Source organism: Podarcis melisellensis (assembly GCF_964234715.1).
Source record: "Podarcis melisellensis genome assembly, chromosome: 8".
Taxonomy (NCBI): Eukaryota; Metazoa; Chordata; class Lepidosauria; order Squamata; family Lacertidae; genus Podarcis; species Podarcis melisellensis.
The window spans coordinates 43,777,795-43,795,868 of record NC_138540.1 but is presented as its reverse complement, the minus strand read 5'-3'; the positions used below and the strand labels follow the sequence as shown (position 1 = coordinate 43,795,868).

Genomic DNA, 18,074 nt, shown 5'->3' with positions numbered 1-18,074 from the left:
CAGAGAGCTTGCAAAGGTAAATTTGAGCTGTATCCAGCTACAAAGGCCATGGAGTAGAAAATAGGCAGTGGAGTCCTGTTAGAAGCAAGTGCTGGTGGGAAAGGGGCCTTGACAGGTCTTTCAGAAAGCCCAGGCTCTAAAGGTGGTTCTGAACAACATAACTTTGCTAACATGTATATTTAGCATTGAACATGTAACAGAACCAGTCAGTGTTGGAGGCCATTGCTGCTTGTGCTTTCTTCCCCGCAGAATTGCAAGTGAGATTCTCATGCATTGGAAGTTGCTCCCAGTACCAGTCACCACATGGAAGCAGCTTAAGATCCAAATAGTTTATTGTTGCAGAAGATAAGCATTAGTAAAACAGTTTTGAACGTAGATGTATGCAGCTTGCAGGCTTTTGCAGATGCAGCTATATACAGATGCATTCAGGTACAAAGTATCTCCCCTGCTCTAAATAAGTCCAGCAATTCAAGATGTAGCACTTGACAAGTAACACGGACTAACATACAGACTAACTGCAGACTGACACTACTGAGCTGACATGCATTAATCACAGATATAGTCAGGGTACTGGGTCATTACCATAGCAACAGGTTTGGCTGACCTTGCACCTGCAGTTAGCTTATCCATGGGGTGATTTACGCTCATGAAGGAAATTAACCCCTTCTCATTTTCAGTTACTCCAGCACTGTTTGGGGTCATCTTGTATATTTGAGCATGCTACTCATTTGTCTTAGCTAGGAGAATTGAATGCAGGGATGCTGAGGAGCTCTGGATATGTGAAGTGTTGAGTCTTGAAGCAAAAAGTTAAGTAAACAGTCATTTATTCATGCCTCTGGGTCCCACCCAAGCTGTTGAAGAGTGGTAGAGATTTAAGTCAAAGCAATTGATTAGTAATGCTGTTGGGTGCTCCCTTCTTTCCCTGTCCCATTTCTATGGATTCAGGGAGTAACTTGAGTTGACCCAAAAGTACTGACTTTTAGTTGCTACCACGTGCCACTTATTAGATGCCTAGTTGGCTAATGGAAGCAGAAGATGAATTGTCTGAAGTCTGTGTACACAGGAGGTTTTCCAGCCCCTCTGCCTTTCACCCTAATGAATATTATCCAAGTAGTCTAGAACCAAGCAGGCTGCTGCTTAAGTGGATTTAAACTGGATCTATTGAATGATCAGAGCAAAAAAGGAATGTGAAAGTGACAATTTACCCAAGGAAAGTGAGGGGTTGTACAAAGCTATTGAGAGTAGTCTCGGAAGACCTTTGAAGAACATGAGACAGCAGTTGGCATGAAACAAGTCAGTTTCAAACAAGCTCCACTGAAAATCAAGGATAGCTCTTGACTTATACCTGCTTTTTGAGATATAGGGTGGATCTTGCAGAAAGAGGCCTCTGTAAGTAAAGTACAAAATTGTGTCACTTGTACAAGAGAAAAGGTAGCATTTAGACCAGAGCAGCAGCTGCTGCTTGTTTTTTTATTGTCCCCCCCTTTTTTTTAAGCAGGACCCAACTGTCAACTTGCTCGTTTTGGGAGGACTCACTTATAAATTAATTCCATCTTTTGAGCACACTCTCCCTCTCTTCAACATAAAAAAGCAAGAATACTACATCAGTAATTAACACTGGGGACGCGGGTGGCGCTGTGGGTTAAAGCCTCAGTGCCTAGGGCTTGCCGATCGAAAGGTCGGCGGTTCGAATCCCCGCGGCGGGGTGCGCTCCCGTTGCTCGGTCCCAGCGCCTGCCAACCTAGCAGTTCGAAAGCACCCTCGGGTGCAAGTAGATAAATAGGGACCGCTTTCTAGCGGGAAGGTAAACGGCGTTTCCGTGTGCAGCTCTAGCTTGCCAGAGCAGCGATGTCACGCTGGCCACGTGACCCGGAAGTGTCTTGGGACAGCGCTGGCCCCTGGCCTCTTGAGTGAGATGGGCGCACAACCCCAGAGTCTGGCAAGACTGGCCCGTACGGGCAGGGGTACCTTTACCTTTACCTTTAATTAACACTGAATCAATTTATATTTGACTCTCAAACAGTAATCAGTTGCTACTGGTCTGGTGAAAGAAGAACCTCTTGTTTTACCCATCCAGGGAACACATGGATTCACTATATAGTAGAAATGTCATTAGCGTTGCTACAGTATTTTGATGGAGCCTGATATGAAGAGCAAAATAGCTATATCCCCCCCCCCCAATACTTCTCTTCTCTCTTAGGGCAAAGGATAGTACAGTACTAGGAGAGAGAGGGGAGCCCAAGGATCTTCCTCTGCCACATGCGCTCTGTCCCCCCTCTCTGAGAATTGCTGAGGTTTCAGCCAGTCTGACATGGGAGGAATTTCAAGTATTTTTCAGCCCAGAAGGCGGTTTAAGTCTTGGGCTTGTTTGTGTGTGAGAGCTTCAGAAGTGTATCCTGGAATGAAAGCAGCTGATCCTAAGTTAGTGTGGAGGTCTTTGGCTCAGGCTTTGCTGATACCTGGATGATCCTTCTATTACTTTATGCAACGGGCTGAAGGCTGCACTTTGTACTCTTGTAGGGGCTCTGCAATTATCATAATAAACAGTTTTATCATCTGCTTGGCAATCAATAATGTGGCTTATGCTGCTTTAGTATCTCAGTGGTATTGATTACCTTAACAGCTGTGCAACTGCGGTCAGCTTCTGTTAACCCCTGGTCTGCTGCAGGGACCTGTCTGCCCTGAAGGGGCTGGGTGGGAAAATGGGCTATATGTGTGTAGCCCAGGCAGTACTGCAACTTGACAGACAGAAAGCCAAAATGGCCAGCCAGGTGTAACCCTTAGTCCTGAAATACTTGACAGCTGAGCCTGAAGGTCTCAGGTGGCATAGACACTGCCTGGAGCATGAGGATTCTGATCAGACTCTGAATGGGCAGGGGCAAAATGGAGCACTCTGCCTACTTGTTGCTTGGACTCCTGTTACTTTGGGGGCCTTGAAATGGCTTCTTCTTCCCCTGGCTAAAATGAGTTGTCCTGGTCCTAGGGACAAGACTTTGCTTCTGGGGTCTTTCCTGTAAGACATAGTCTCCATATCAGACCCCCAAGGCTGGGTTCCACCTACCTATCTGCTTGATGCAGATTTGAATACCTGCTTATGTTGGGCATGAAACATGCCCTACTCTGCCTCATCCCTCAAAGCAAGAATGTATGGGTAGCACTTTTTGGGGGGGGGGTTGGGGAAGCTTCCTTTGCCCAGAGAGCTGGGCCTGACCCAGGGGAGGGCTTCATGCCCTTTGGCATTTGGACACTGGGTCTTGTGGCCCCATCCTTCTCATAATGGAATTTCCCATCATTTGCTGCCCTACTGATTTCTGATCAATGAAAATGAAATTGCATCACCTCCTCAGAGGCTCTACATATTGCTGCTGCTTCCAGCTGTTGTCAGTTCTGGTAATATAATCTCATCAGGCGTGTGAGAGGGTAATAAGAAATAAAAAATAAAGCCCTGCAATTAGCGGGAGGCCAAGCTGTAGGGTAACCATTTCAGTGCTGATGTCCAGAACTATTGAGAGCTCTCTGCCTCTGCCCATCCCAAGGGCAAAGTAGCTCCTTTCTTCTGGTCTCCCTTGGACATAGATGAACAGCAATTGATTCCAAGAAGTGAACCCAGAAACAATGCTGTGTCCTTTGAGCTGGGTTATCCCATGGAGCTACCCACGAAAGAAATATTGGGATCACAGTCAGAAACTCACCAGTAGCATATACATAATGTGCTGCTGCTAATTTGCTTATTTTTTATTTTAACATGTTCTTAGGAAAGAAAAGGGGAAGGCTGCTGTGTTGATTTATTCATTGGAATTTATATCCCACCCATACTACCATCAATTAGTTGTGTCCACTTCTCTTACTCTGAGCATGTAGATGTTCTGCTGAGCTATCTTCAATGCTTTCAGAGACCTTTTAGCTAGAAATCATCAACTATCTAGTGGCAGTGAGTTCATGGGGTGGGTCGCATATAGTGTAGTATATGGGGTGACTTCCAAGTTCTACTATTATATGGAGAAGGAGAAAACATTTTTTTAATCACTTGCCACCTTTTTCATAAGTTTATAATCTCCAGTTGTATGCTATCTTGTACTTAAATTGTCCCAAGCACTTTGGCTTTTCTTCATCAGGAAGTTGTCCCAGTTCCATTAACATTTTAATTGCCTTTTTGGTGGTGCTTTCAGCTCTACAAAAAAGGACAGTGAAAATTTTCAGAGTGTTGGAGCATGTCAGATGTGCAGTCAAGAAGGTTCTGACTTCTGACTGTTCTTGACTTTCCTCTGTAGAAGCATTGTTCTAAAGATGTGCTCCCAGTAAGCCCATTTCTGTACGTTTATTGGCTGAAGCACACTGTAGCCAAATATTTTCCCCGTTTTATTAGAACAAAGCTAAAAAGAAGCATTTTCTCTAACATTTATTTGAGGCAGGTAGCATGTTCTTTAGTTGCTTAGACTTCAACCACTTATTGAATGGCACCTTTTGGCAGAAAGAGGTGTTGTCTGAGAAATCTGGCCTGACGTGGCTGTGTTATTGCCCTGGGAAACTGTTCTCCCTCTTCCTGAGCCAGGGACTCAGACCTGCTGTGTTCCCTTCCTGGGTTGTCAAACATTTGCTTTGGCTTCCTGTGGCTTGGAAATCTGTTTGCACTCAAGGGGCTGCCTGAAGATCAGAGGGCCTTGCTGTGCATCAGTCTGCCTTCGTGTCTTGTGCCCACTTAGGCAGGCCGTGTTGTGTCATTCTTGTTAGTTTTGTCAGCTTACCAGTTCCGGCTGCTGGTGGCAAGCCGTGGGGGTGGGGGGTTCCTGAGAGGAAAGCCCCCACCTTCCTCTTAAGTCTATCTTGCTTTGGGCCTTTTCCCCAGTGCTGGATCTGGTAGAGCAGAGGACATGTCCCTGTGTGGTTTCTAAGGAAGCCTCAAACTGAACTTGACCATTGCCCTTCTGGGAGCAGCCATTCCTCCTCTGGCTAGGAAACACCCAAGGCCCTTGCCAGGGATCAGGTCAGGGTAGAGTGGCTGTGTTTGCGGGGAGGGGCTGTGATGTATTTGCTTTCCTGTGTTTCCTTGCCCTCCCACAACTGCTTAGAGTTGTTTTGTGCTGGGTTTTGCCTCAGCCTGTATTCTAACCGCAGTGATGAGGTTGCTACACAGTCCCTGTACTGGCTGAGTTGGCAGCTTTCAGTTCCAGTCTGAGTTTATATTTGTGCTGGAAATAGCCGAGCTGAGGAAGTTGTGCCTGGCTTCTGGGATTGACCCCACTTAGAAGCCATTGTTGTGCTTGCTGGCGAAGCAGGAGAGAACCTTGTTTGCAGAATAGCAGGTTTTGATTTCTCTAAAATGTCATTGCAGCAAAACTTTTAAATCTAGTCTGCAAAAGGTGAATTGCAGTTTGCATGCTTTAGACAGTCCACTTCTTGATTACTAAATGTACTGTTGCTTACTGATGGAAAAATAAATGTCTGAGAGTCCACTGCTAAATGTCTTCTTAGAAGCAAGTCTCGCTGGGTTAATTGGGACTTACTGCTAGGTAAGTGTATAGAGGGTTACAGTTTGAATGAACCAGGAATCTTTCTAAAATCAGAGCCTCTCAGGAAGCCATTATGTTTTGTATCATGCTTTAGGATCGGTACCATAAGGCACGTTTCTGGAGCTTCTTTCCTTGCTTCCCATTTGGCCAGTAATGGGTTTCATTCCCAGCATTCTGAGTGAAGTTCTGCCCTTGCTTTTTCCATACAACAAGCACCAGTTAAGAGCAACCCAACCACAGATATATTGCTGGGTTCAAAAGGTTTCCTTGCTCCTACACCAGGGATCAGCAAAGTTTATCTTGCCTGGACCGGATCAGTCCCATGGAGATCCGTCTGTGGGCGGGTCACGTGAGCACGCCCGCCTGTGATTTCTGGTGCCTGCACGTGCGCAGATGCGATTTCCGGCGCATCTCTGAGTTATTTGTGGGGCATAGGAATTCCTTTCAACGGTACTACAACCAATTCATAATACAACTGCCATAATGTTGATTGGGTTGAGCTAAGAGGATGCATGAATCCAATCTTGAATCAGCTTCATTAGCTTTTAGAGGCTTCCATACTCAGTTCAGAGAGTTCTGGTTTTGACCATTAAAACTCTAAATGTCCTGCACCCCAGGCAGCTCAAGGATCACTGTCTCCCACTTGAACCTACCCAGTCCTCCTGCTATCTGGAAGAAAGCAGAGTGTCATCTGGGGCAGGGCCTTTTCCTGAATGTGGAACTCTCCTTAGTGGAGACCTGCTGTATCTCTTCTTTATTTGTTTTAGGCAGTAGGCAAAGATGCTGTCTTCCATAGAGCCTTTGGGACCCTCTCTTGAGTTTGAAGGGGTTTCTTTGGCTTTTGCTGCTGATTAATCAATTACTTATTGTTACTTATTCCAGTTATTTATGAATACATGAGAGATATTGAGCTCTCTTAATAATAATAATAATAATCTGCATACTGATGAACACCCAGCCCAAACCTCCTGATGATCTCTCCCAGCGGCTGCATGTAAATGTTGAAAAGCATGGGGGAGAAGACAGAACCCTGAGGCACCCCACAAGTGAGAGCCCAGGGGTCTGAACACTCATCCCCCACCACCACTTTCTGAACACGGCCCAGGAGGAAGGAGCGGAACCACTGTATGACAGTGCCCCCAGCTCCCAGCCCCTCAAGACGGTCCAGAAGGATGTTATGGTTGATGGTATCAAACGCCGCTGAGAGATCCAGCAGAACTAGGAAACAGATCTCACCTTTGTCCCTAGCCCGCCGGAGATCATCAATCAGTGCGACCAAGGCAGTTTCAGTCCCATGATGAGGCCTGAATCCCAACAGGAAGGGATCCAAATGGTCTGCTTCTTCCAGGCGTGCCTGGAGTTGTTCAGCAACCACTCGCTCAATCACCTTGCCCAAGAATGGAAGATTTGAGACTGGGAGATAGTTGGCCATCGTGGCCGCATCTAGAGATGGTTTTTTAAGAAGCGGTTTAATAACCGCCTCTTTCAGCGGGGCTGGGAAGGCTCCCTCACGGAGGGAAGCATTCACCACACCACAAAGCCCATCGCCCAGTCCTTCCCGGCTAGCTTTTATAAGCCAGGATGGGCAAGGATCCAGGAGACAGGTGGTTGGCTTCACTTGTCCAAGCACCCTGTCCACATCCTCGGAGGTAACAGATTGGAATTGATCCTAATGCAACTTGACTAGACAGGTCTCTAGCACTCTCCCACCCCGGCCCTGCTCCCACGGTGGAGTCTACTTCTTCCCGAATCTGAGCGATTTTATCTGCAAAAAACTTTGCAAAATCATTGCAGGAGAACATGTGGCCCGTACTGGGCCCCGATGTTGCAGGTGGTTCCGCTAAATTGTGAACCACCTGAAAAAGTCTCCTGCTGCTGTTTTCTGCAGATGCAATTCTTCTTCGCCGTCGCTATCGCCACTTGGTAGGCTCGACGTTCAGCTCTAACCTGTGTCCGGTCAGATTCGGAATGAGTTATCCGCCACCGGCGCTCTAGCCGTCTCAACGATTGTTTCATTGCCCTCAGATCCGTGGAAAACCACGGGGCTGTCCGGGCTCCATGCAATCGGAGAGGGCCTTAAGGAAAGGCAGTAGTAAAAAGGTATGTTTGAAAGACCTTTTGAATGCCACAACTAAACACCACATGTTATCTGGGAGAGGGTCTACCACTGCCACCTCCCCAAAGTTATTGGTGTTCTCTACTACTGTTGTGTTCTGTTTTGATCACTGTGGTAAGTTATATTTGGATCTTCAATTTTTCACCTCATCCTGGGGATGTTTTTAGTCAAAAGGCAGGGTATATATGTTTTTAACATAAATAAGTTGTGGTATACCTTCAAGGTGTAACAGTGGAGACAGGGCTTGGGGCCAGAGGGTTCCAGGAGCAGGGATGAATTGAAGCTGGGAAGAGCAAGAGCCTGGGGGGGCTGCAATGAGAGGTGGTGATGGTGGGGGCTTTAGGTTCTCAGTTCCTTCTCTAACTGAAGATCATTGATTTTACGGGAAAACATGTTTACAGACAGTGCACTGATCGACCTGACTAGTTGACTTCTGCCTCCTTAAGTAAGAGCTACCTTTTCCTTAATGACTGGCTGATAGAGAGAGATGCAGTAGTGCTGGATGTGCAGAAGGAATTTGGACAGGAAAATTCTTTGTGGGGTGAATTTGTTTAAGCTGGGTTCAGCCCCAAGCTGAGATGTGTCATCTCTGTTTTGGGCTATGAGTTCAGACAGAGACAATTCATGGGGCCTATGCCTGCAGCCACCCCATTTCCCCTTAAGCGACTAGAAGCTCCGCATGAAGGGTTAGGGTCCCTTTCAGCACAGTTTGTGTGACTGGTATTCATGGACCTGGTTGGTTGGCAGAGCATCCTTCTCAGGGCCTTTTGCTGGCATCTGATAAGAGCATAAAAGGGGTAGGGTGGTGGCAAGAATACCTTTCCATGGTGTGTTTCCTTGGTTAACTTGTTGGGTAGGGGGAAGGGCAGTCAGAGCAGCCGGGAGGCCAAAGAGCCCACCAATTAATTGGGAAGCATTTGCCGGTTTCTCTGGCCTGGCCTGCAGAGGAGATTGGCTTTCCTGTCAATAAACAAGTCCCTAGTGCAGCATCAAAGCCGCAGTCCTTTATCAATCGCAGCCTCTTCTTCCAGCTTGTTCCTGTAACTTACCAAGCATTTATGACATTGATTTTACAATCAGGCTGTTAACCCTCCCGCCCCATCAGCTCTGCCAACCCTATTGGCCCCACCTGTCAATCAGACAATTCACAGCCAATAGGATAAGTTTGCTGTAGTACCTCTGCTGAGAGTGCCAGATTTGTCCTCTTGGCTTTCCAGCTTGAGCAGCCAGTTGTATTTTTGCCCCCTACCCCAGTAAAACTTTTCAGATGAACCTTCAGCACAAACCCTTAAAAAAGCAGGAAATTTGAGGAAGTTGCTGCTGAGCTTTCTGGTCCAGCAAGATTAGATGCAGAGCTATGGAGATTCCAGACACTGCAGAGAAGTGTTATATTGCCAGAGGAACAGGACAGAACATGTTTGAAGTGGAAGCCAAAAAGGAACTCCTCCATAAAAGATCTATCACCCTGAAGAAGTCTAACAAGGCCACCTTAGAAAAGCTGCTTTCCCTTATGCCGCTGGGGGAAGGTCGCACAGCTGTGAGCTGAACTTCTATCAAGTAGAACCATGGAATGGGCCACCAAGGGCAACTGCTGACTGGCCTCAGACAGACCTAGCTGAGCCAAGAGAGGGTTACAAGTGGAGATTGCTGTACTTGTTGTTATGCTGTATGCTGCCCTGTGCTCTAATAAGAGATAAGTAGTATATAAATAAAATGAGCAAATATTATAGTTTTTACATCTGGTGTCAATTTTGAGGACTCTGGGTTCCCTTCCAGCCAGTGTGGTGTGGTTATAGTGTTGGATTGGGACCTGGGAGACCGTAGTTCAAATCTCCACTCAGCCATGAAGCTCACAGAGTGACCTTGGGCCAATCACTCGCTCTCTGCCTAACCTATCTTGCAAGGCTGTTGTGAAGATAAAATGGGGAAGAAGAGAACTATTTACACCACTTTGAACTCCGAGGACAGGTGGGATACAAATGCAATAAGCAAATAAACAAATTTTTGTTAATGCTGGAAATGTGAAGAGAGTGGCAAGAGTAGGAAGTCTTTAGGTCATTGAGGAAATTCCTATGGGCAGTGCTATTTTTATAGAAAAAGAGGTCAGGAACTCACCATGAATGCTTCCCTTGTTGGCAATGGTGCCCACCTGAGAGGTGCTGGAACTGAATTCTGGTGAGTTCTGTCTATAAAAAAGTGCTGCCTGTGGGCAGTTGACTCAGGCGTGGGTGGCAGGGTGAGGACAACGGATGCTAATGAGCATCTCAATTGCTGACAATGGAGAGATGGCAGGAACAGACTTTGGTGTTTCAAATTTCAGGGATGCCCTGTGCGATGCCAAAATTTGGTGCGCACCCCAGCTTTCGCCTTCTGTGCTGCTCAGTTCACTACATCATAGTTGCGGTCCCCTGTGGCACCCTCTAGGCTCGATGCCCAGTGTGGCAGAATCAGTCACACTGCCCTAAATCAGCCTCTTGAATTGGGAGCTGTTGACAGGCATTGCTGCACTGAAGCGTTGCCTCAGGCTTCCCTGGTTTATTTGACTCCACCCTCTGAGCAGCCCTCAACAGGAAGTAGGAAGTGACTTCTGGCAGACTGGGCAACAACATCTTTTCACTGCTCTTCAGCTGCGCTGTGTTGGTGACCTTAGCCTTGTGCTGCCCTGTTTCTACCTGAATTCTTCCCAGCCCATCTATCTGCTTCATTCCTCTTTAGTTACTGCCTGCCTTCAGGCTCCTCTTCCTTTCCCCCTACTCTCAGCAGCTGTAGGCAGAGAGGAGGTATCATTCTCCAGGTAATCAAGTTTGGCTACCATATGCTAAGTCTGTGGAACCCATTAGACTCCAGCAGGTGTCAAGAGGAATTTAAATGTGATCAAAGTGTCTCAAGATAGCTGCCAGGATGATCATTTGGGGAATGAGAACTAAAACGTGAGAGGCTTGAATGGTAGCAGCACCATCAATGTATATGTTCCAAACTCAGATTGCAAAGTGACAAAATTGCACACTGTTTGAAAAATACACCCTTTGTTCTCTGCTTGGCTGAACTGGTCATGACTCTGCTGTGAATATAGATGGTGGTGTTAGTCAGGCCTGATCCCACATAACAAGGCTGTGAGTGAAAGAGATGTTTGGCACAACTGACACACCTAAAATTCAGAAACAGCTTGGACAAGAGTGTGATCTGCATAGTCAGTGCTATAGAACTTCCTCTTTTTTGCCTGCCTAATAGACACATGACGCTTGGTCTGGAGTACTGCATAAAGAGGCAGTCTGGTGGATGGCTTTCTCTTGCCATCAGTATATTGCATGTTCATTATTCAGAGCCCTCCCTCAGTAGCTTAAACTCTGGAGGCTGGCATATCATTCCTGTCTAGCCTACTTCATGTTTTTGTTTTTGTTTTACAAGGCAGTGCATAAACAGGAGCTACTTTCAGCAAGTGCGCAGACAGATCTGCTGTGCCCCCCTTGCAGGTGCCAGGGTCCAGCTCCCATTAACAAACAATTTATTTTATTTATTAAATTTCTATACCGCCCTTCATCTGAGGATCACAGGGCAGCTTACAATAAAAAAAACACAAAAATACATAAAATGGCAGCAAACGTAACCAAACCACCACCACCACCACCCCCAGTTAAAAGTCCACAGATTATTTAATTAGCCAAAAGTCTGGGAGAAGAAGAATTTTTTTCCTGGTTCTTGAATAAGCTTTGGGAAACAGATTTAATTTTTTTATTTTTTGGTACTTGAATGAGTGAGGGGCTTTCCAAGAGTTCCTTCCTTGCTGCTTTGACTGCCATAGTGCTGATGGGTTTTAGTGTTCCTGATAACTTCTGCCCATCCATGCTCTCCTCCTACTATATTTTCCAGGCTTGGCAACAGAGAGTAGCTGCTTTATTGGGTGAGGGGGCTGTGTGCATGTCTCGTCTGCTCTGTGTGGAAATTTGGCCTATTCTTTCTCCTGACTGACTGCTTCTCTCTCTCTCTCTCTCTCTTTCTCTCTCTCCCTCTTCCCTCTTTTTCTGCCTTTAGGTCCGAACCAAACTGGGTGCAATGAACGCTCCATGCAGGCCTCGCCATGGAAGGCTGTGACTCATCTGTCATCTCGGGGAAGGACAATGGGTGTGCTATTCCTCAGCACCAGCAATGGACTGAACTCAGCAGCACCCACCTCCCCAGCAAACCTTGTAACATGGAGCCATCTGCAGCGGAGAGCCATGAAGCCCTAGACAACCGGCGGGCTCCTTTCAGTGAGCACTCCGCAGAAAGTGTCGTTGCCTCTGGCTCCAGCACTGAGCCAGCCAGCAAGGAGGTCAGCTGTAACGAATGCTCCACCTCCTTCGCCAGCTTACAGACCTACATGGAGCACCACTGCCCCAGTGCCCGTCCGCTCCTCCCTCTGCAAGAAGACTGTGGGAGTGACACTGGCGAGGAGGGAGATGAGGAAAGTGATGTAGAGAATCTGGCAGGGGAGATAGTCTACCAGCCAGATGGCTCGGCATACATTGTTGAAAGCATCAGTCAGCTGATCCAAAGTGGGGGGGTCTGTGGGGGTGGCAATGGCACCAGCAGTGGGACGCTCCCATCACTCTTTATGAACTCTCTCCCCAGTGCTGGGAGCAAGCAAGGCGAGGCAACTTCGGCTGCACCTGTCTACCCACAGATCATCAACACTTTCCACATAGCCTCATCCTTTGGGAAGTGGTTTGAGGGCTCGGACCAGGCCTTCCCGAATACCTCAGCCCTGACAGGGGTTAGCCCTGTCCTGCACAGCTTCCGCGTTTTTGATGTGCGCCACAAAAGCAACAAGGATTACCTGAACAGCGATGGTTCTGCCAAAAGTTCCTGCGTATCCAAAGATGTTCCCAACAATGTGGACCTGTCCAAATTTGATGGCTTCGTGCTTTATGGAAAGCGGAAGCCCATCCTGATGTGTTTCTTGTGCAAGCTCTCCTTTGGATATGTCCGCTCATTTGTGACCCATGCGGTGCATGACCATCGAATGACTCTGAGCGAGGAGGAGCGGAAAATTCTTAGCAATAAGAACATCTCCGCTATCATCCAAGGAATAGGCAAAGACAAGGAACCCCTTGTAAGCTTTTTGGAACCAAAAAACAAAAACTTTCCACACCCTTTAGTTTCCACAGCTAACCTCATAGGCCCTGGACACAGTTTCTATGGCAAATTCAGTGGGCTCCGCATGGAAGGGGAAGGGGGTACCCAGGTTGGGGCTGCCAGTGGAGCAGAACAACCCCAGTCGGGCCTCTTGGCCTCTGGGGCTCTCTTGAACCTTGGAGGGCTAACAAGTTCAGCTTTGAAGACCCCAATTACCTCAGTCCCCCTGGGCCCACTGGCTTCCAGTCCAACAATATCCTCCGAGGGGAAGGAGGACCCTGGGATAGTAGAGTATGAAAAGCAAGACCTGGCTGACCAGGACAGCCTCTCAGAGAAAATTGAGCCAGCTGGGGAGGACGAGGAGGAGGAAGAGGACGACGAGGAGGAAGAGGACGACGAGGAAGAAGATGATGAGGGGTGCAAAGGGCTGTTCCCAAGCGAGTTGGAGGATGAATTGGAGGAAAGACCTCCTGAGGAGTCTGGGGCAGTGGCAGGCAGCGGCAGCAGCAAAAAGGACCTTGCTCTCTCAAACCAAAGCATTTCTCCCTTAATGCCTAATGTGCTCCAGACTCTGTCCAGGGGCACAGCTTCTTCTAGTTCTAATTCTGTTTCTTCCTTTGTCTTTGATGGTGCAAATAGGAGGAATTGTTTAAGCTTTAACAGTGAGGGCAGCAGGAGGCTCGACTTCAGTGATGAAAGTGCCAATAAAGACAATGCCACAGTACCAGAACCAAATGAGAGTGTTGAGGGTGAAGACGGGAGCTGCATTTCCCATCACCAGCATGTGGGGCCCCTATGTGAGCTTGGGGGTGGGGAGTGCCCTTCGGGGAGCGGTGTGGAGTGCCCCAAGTGTGACACCATCCTGGGCTCCTCACGGTCACTTGGCGGCCACATGACCATGATGCATTCACGAAACTCGTGTAAGACGCTCAAGTGCCCCAAGTGTAATTGGCACTACAAGTACCAGCAGACGCTTGAGGCTCACATGAAGGAAAAGCACCCAGAGCCAGGGGGTGCGTGTGCCTACTGCAAAAGCGGGCAGCCCCACCCACGGCTAGCACGGGGCGAGAGCTACACATGTGGTTACAAGCCTTTCCGCTGTGAGGTTTGTAACTACTCCACTACTACCAAAGGCAACCTCAGTATTCATATGCAGTCTGACAAGCATCTCAACAACATGCAGAACCTGCAGAATGGAGGTGGGGAACAAGTTTTCAGCCACACTGCTGGGGCTGCGGCGGCGGCGGCGGCAGCTGCTGCTGCGGCTGCTGCTGCCGCCACCAACATGGGTAGCAGCTGTGGGGCCCCCTCCCCCACCAAACCAAAAAGCAAACCAACCTGGCGGTGTGAGGTTTGTGACTATGAGACCAACGTTGCCAGGAACCTTCGCATTCACATGACCAGTGAGAAGCACATGCACAACATGATGCTGCTTCAGCAGAACATGAGCCAAATGCAGCACAACCGCCACTTGGGCCTGGGCAGCCTGCCTGCTGAGGCTGAGCTGTACCAGTACTACCTGGCTCAGAATATGACCCTGCCCAACCTCAAGATGGACAGCGCTGCGTCTGAGGCTCCGTTCATGATGGGCAGCTTCCAGATGGATCCCACCAACACAATAGCATCCATGGCTCCATCTCTAGGTGAGGTGACCTGAGTTCGCCCTGTGATTCTTTGTGGGGGGTTGTGCATAGATATTCTCAGCTGGGGTCTGCCACTGGGAGGAGCCGTGGAAGAAATGGTGTGCAAGAGTGGCTTTTTGTGGGTCATGTGTTCAGGTTTCTTGTTTTCTCTGGGCAGCACGTTTACATCTCTTAGCAAATTTTGTGAGTTTAAGAACATCAAAAAGGTTATGAAGAGGGCAATCTGCCATCAGACTCCTACAGACATGCATATGTTAGATGGTTCATTCTTGTACCTATGCCAACCTATTCTAAAAGTTTCTCTTTTTACATGAGGGTTAGGAATATGTTTATGAAGGAAAAGGTCAAAACCCAGCTTTCAGGTTTGTTCCATGTGTGTGGTGAATGCAGCAGACTTAGTGCTAATGGTGAATTGGCAGGCCTGAATTGCTAGAAACCCCAAAAATAAAGAATAACTTCTTGCCCCCTCCCCTTTAGCATTTCAGCTTAAACCTAGGCTGATATTTATACAGGTGAGCGATCACTTGAATCATGCTGGTTTTTATATTGTCAGAATATGCATATGCCTGCATCCTCCTTTTTCTGGAGAAAGCAGGAGAGCTGTGATTGTTATTGCATTGCATGTTTCAAACAGAGCAGGGCTTATTGTGACACCACCTTTTGAATATTTAATATTAAAGTGTTTTTCCACATGGTAATAATGGTAGGGTTTTTTAGCACTAACATATCACAAGAAAAGCCTATGTTTAATTCTATCATTAATCTGGTGTATCTAACACTTTTATCAACTTTATATGTACTTGGGTGAAGCACTTTTCAGTAGGGTTGATTGAAAGGGTTCCCCTACTTAAACATCTTGTAGGAGTTATTTCACTTCAAGGCTAGTCTGCTAGCTCTTTGGATGTCTTTTGGTTGGGAGGGCTTAGTTGAAATTTGGATGTAGAAAATGAGTGCTTGTTGTTAGCAGAGTTTGCTGCTTTAAAACAACTGCAGTGGTGCGTGCGTATGGAAGTCACTATTTTAATGGTACAATTCTGAGTGTAGTGGCTCCGCAACTTCTTCCTGGAGTGTGTCAAGCCAACCTCCTGCTGAGACTGAGAGATTCAGGCTGGGGGTGGGGGCAACATGACACCCCCACATTGTTAGCAAAGCAATTTCTCCCCCTCCCTATAGATGCATCTAAAGCTGTAAGAAAGGCCATCCTGTGGCTCCAACATTGGACTGAGTGGAGGGTGTGCAGAAGAGCCAGGTTTGGCTCCAGCAGACTCATGACCAGTGTTTTATTGGAGAAAAAGGAGATGGAGATGTCACTTTCTCATTTTATGTAGCCTGTCTTTCACATATCAGTAGATACTTTCATACTGGGAGTTTTGCAGGGAAATGAGTGACTTTTCTTGCCATACAGAAAACAGTGTATAGTAGTATAATCTGCTCTGAAACAGGGCAGGGGGAGGGAGGGAGAAATCATGCTTTTAAGATTTCTTCCCCTGAACTAAGCATCAGATACAGACCTGAGAGACCTGCCCTTTGTGTCTTTCTATGTATGAAGTTCAGAGAAATCCCTCCTTTTGGAAACTGCAAGCTTTTCAGACAACTGTGTTTATAATTTAGCTGTTCTTTCAAAGTCTCTTGTCTCAAACAGATTCCGTGAAAATTCCCAATTTTTTATTGGGCATCTTGTGAAATGTTTTAAAGCATTGAAAACTCCATTGTTCTATAATATGAGTCCAAACTCAGCATTACTACTGTTTAGACAATGAGAATTATAGGTAATAGTTGCTGTAGGAGGAAATGCTACAAAAACTAAGAAGCCATTGTCTGAAGAAGAACAGGTGTTTTAAAGGACTATGGCAGAAGGGAGATGATGGAAAGTAGATGAGGGTGGCTTGAGAGCGGAAAGATTGTTTTGACTGTGATGTTCCTGCACCTAGCTGTCCAAACAATATTTTTCTTGTGCAGGATAAATCGAGGTGACTGTGTGTAAAGCATTGGTGCATATGATTTTGTAGAAGTCTGTACTAAAGTGAAAAACTCTGTGTGTGAGGGTGAGAGAAAGCATTTAAAAGTAAGGCAGTCTATGGGTTTCATTCAATGTAGTGCTAAGTTAAACTCATTTAGATGTATTATTGTTCCACTGGTGTAATGTTTTGCATCAGTGGAATCTTTTGAGTGAGAGAATGTAGAAGCAGGTTGCTGATAGATTTGTTGCACAGTAGATTGCGAAATCTATTGCACAGTATGTGACTGCTGGGACAGCAGTTCCATTGGATTCCTCTGTTGTGCAACATTAAAATTCACCCATCTGCTAGCATCACTTGCACTTGCGGACAGAGAGTATTGGATACAGCCTTATGAACACAACCTCAAATTTCTCTGCTTCTGTGCTGCATTTTTAATGTGCTGTACTGGTCTCTCATACCCCCATGAGGGTAGCTTGCTTGTTTCCATTTTAAAGGTAAACAAGTGAGCTGAGATGGAAACTTACCCATGACTGAACAGGAGATGGAATAGCCCAGAGTAGGCTATTGTTCTCACTGCTGGACACCATGTTTGGGATGCTGTTAGTTTGGCTAGAGTGTACAACTGCAGTACTGTGTTCCCTACCTAGTCCCCTTTCCTGAAAATGCAGAATTCAGGTGTTCATCATGCTTTAACAAATGGGCTAGTGGGTAACACTAGTTCATTCACACATCATGCCAAATCATGGTTTGCCCTAATCTTACTGCCTCAGAGGTCCATCTTCAACTTCATGATGCAGTAAACTCTGGAGGCAGGTCAATGACTATAGCTATGGTTTGCCAATTCAGACATGATATACTAAACCATAGTTAAGCTGTGGTTTGATGTGATGTCTGAATTGCACCAGTGCATTCCTCATGGGAATTAGTATGACTTCCTTCCTAAACTTGTGGCACCCAAGGGCATAGCTAGGGTTGTGGCAGGGGGATTCTGCTTAGAGATGTAAAATTATTAGGCATTTTGAAGCAATGGAAGAAAACTGCTTGTTTGAGGGAGGGGATTTGGGCAGGTGATAGAAAAAGTAAATATATTCAACATTCCTTTTTGTCAGAACCAAATGTCCTTTACTACATTAAGAACATGAAGTTGCATGGTAGTTTCATATATATTAAATGTAAAAGTACACATTCCTTCACTCTTACTAAAACAATGATAAACCAAAGGTCACAAATGAAACTGTAACTTGTTCCACCATATTGTATTAACTGCATCTATTTTTTTGCCAGGTGGGAAAATAGAAATAAATAAAAGCTGAAAATAGAAACCATTAACATCCTAGTAAACAAAAGGGGGGTGCTTTCTAATTGAGCTTAGAAGCAGTATGTAGTCCTCTGTGGTTTGCAGAAAATATGAGAGAGCACTCAAATAGAAAATAACCATCCCTGTAATATAATTAAAGAGTAATACTAAATCTGAATATTTTCAGTTAATCTTAATTGTGTCACTGAACTCTTCAATAGTATGTCATCATATGTAGTCAGGCTATAATCCTCTACACACTTACAAGGAAGTAAGCCCCATTAAACTGAGTGGAATTGGATTGGATTGCAGGTGTCACCTTAGCTGTAGACAAAATTTAAATTTAATTTATTTAATTTATATACGATTTCATCTCAGCAAATATATCCTTGAATATACCAGTAGGACTTATTTTTCATCTTAATCAGGCTA

General features: G+C 46.3%; 1 protein-coding gene across 19 annotated transcripts in view; it reads left to right on the top strand.

Moving 5' to 3' along the window:
- Positions 1-18,074, top strand: part of ZFHX3 (zinc finger homeobox 3) — a 384,144-nt gene that overhangs the window by 266,959 nt on the left and 99,111 nt on the right. For 16 of the 19 annotated variants that reach the window (XM_081923280.1, XM_081923279.1, XM_081923276.1 and 13 more), the window contains one exon: positions 11,659-14,384. The exons of the other annotated variants lie outside the window; for them this stretch is intronic. In XM_081923280.1, coding sequence (XP_081779406.1) covers positions 11,705-14,384 — 2,680 coding nt within the window. In that variant the 5' untranslated portion in view covers positions 11,659-11,704. The remainder of the gene's footprint in view (positions 1-11,658; positions 14,385-18,074) is intronic. 19 annotated transcript variants of the gene reach the window in all.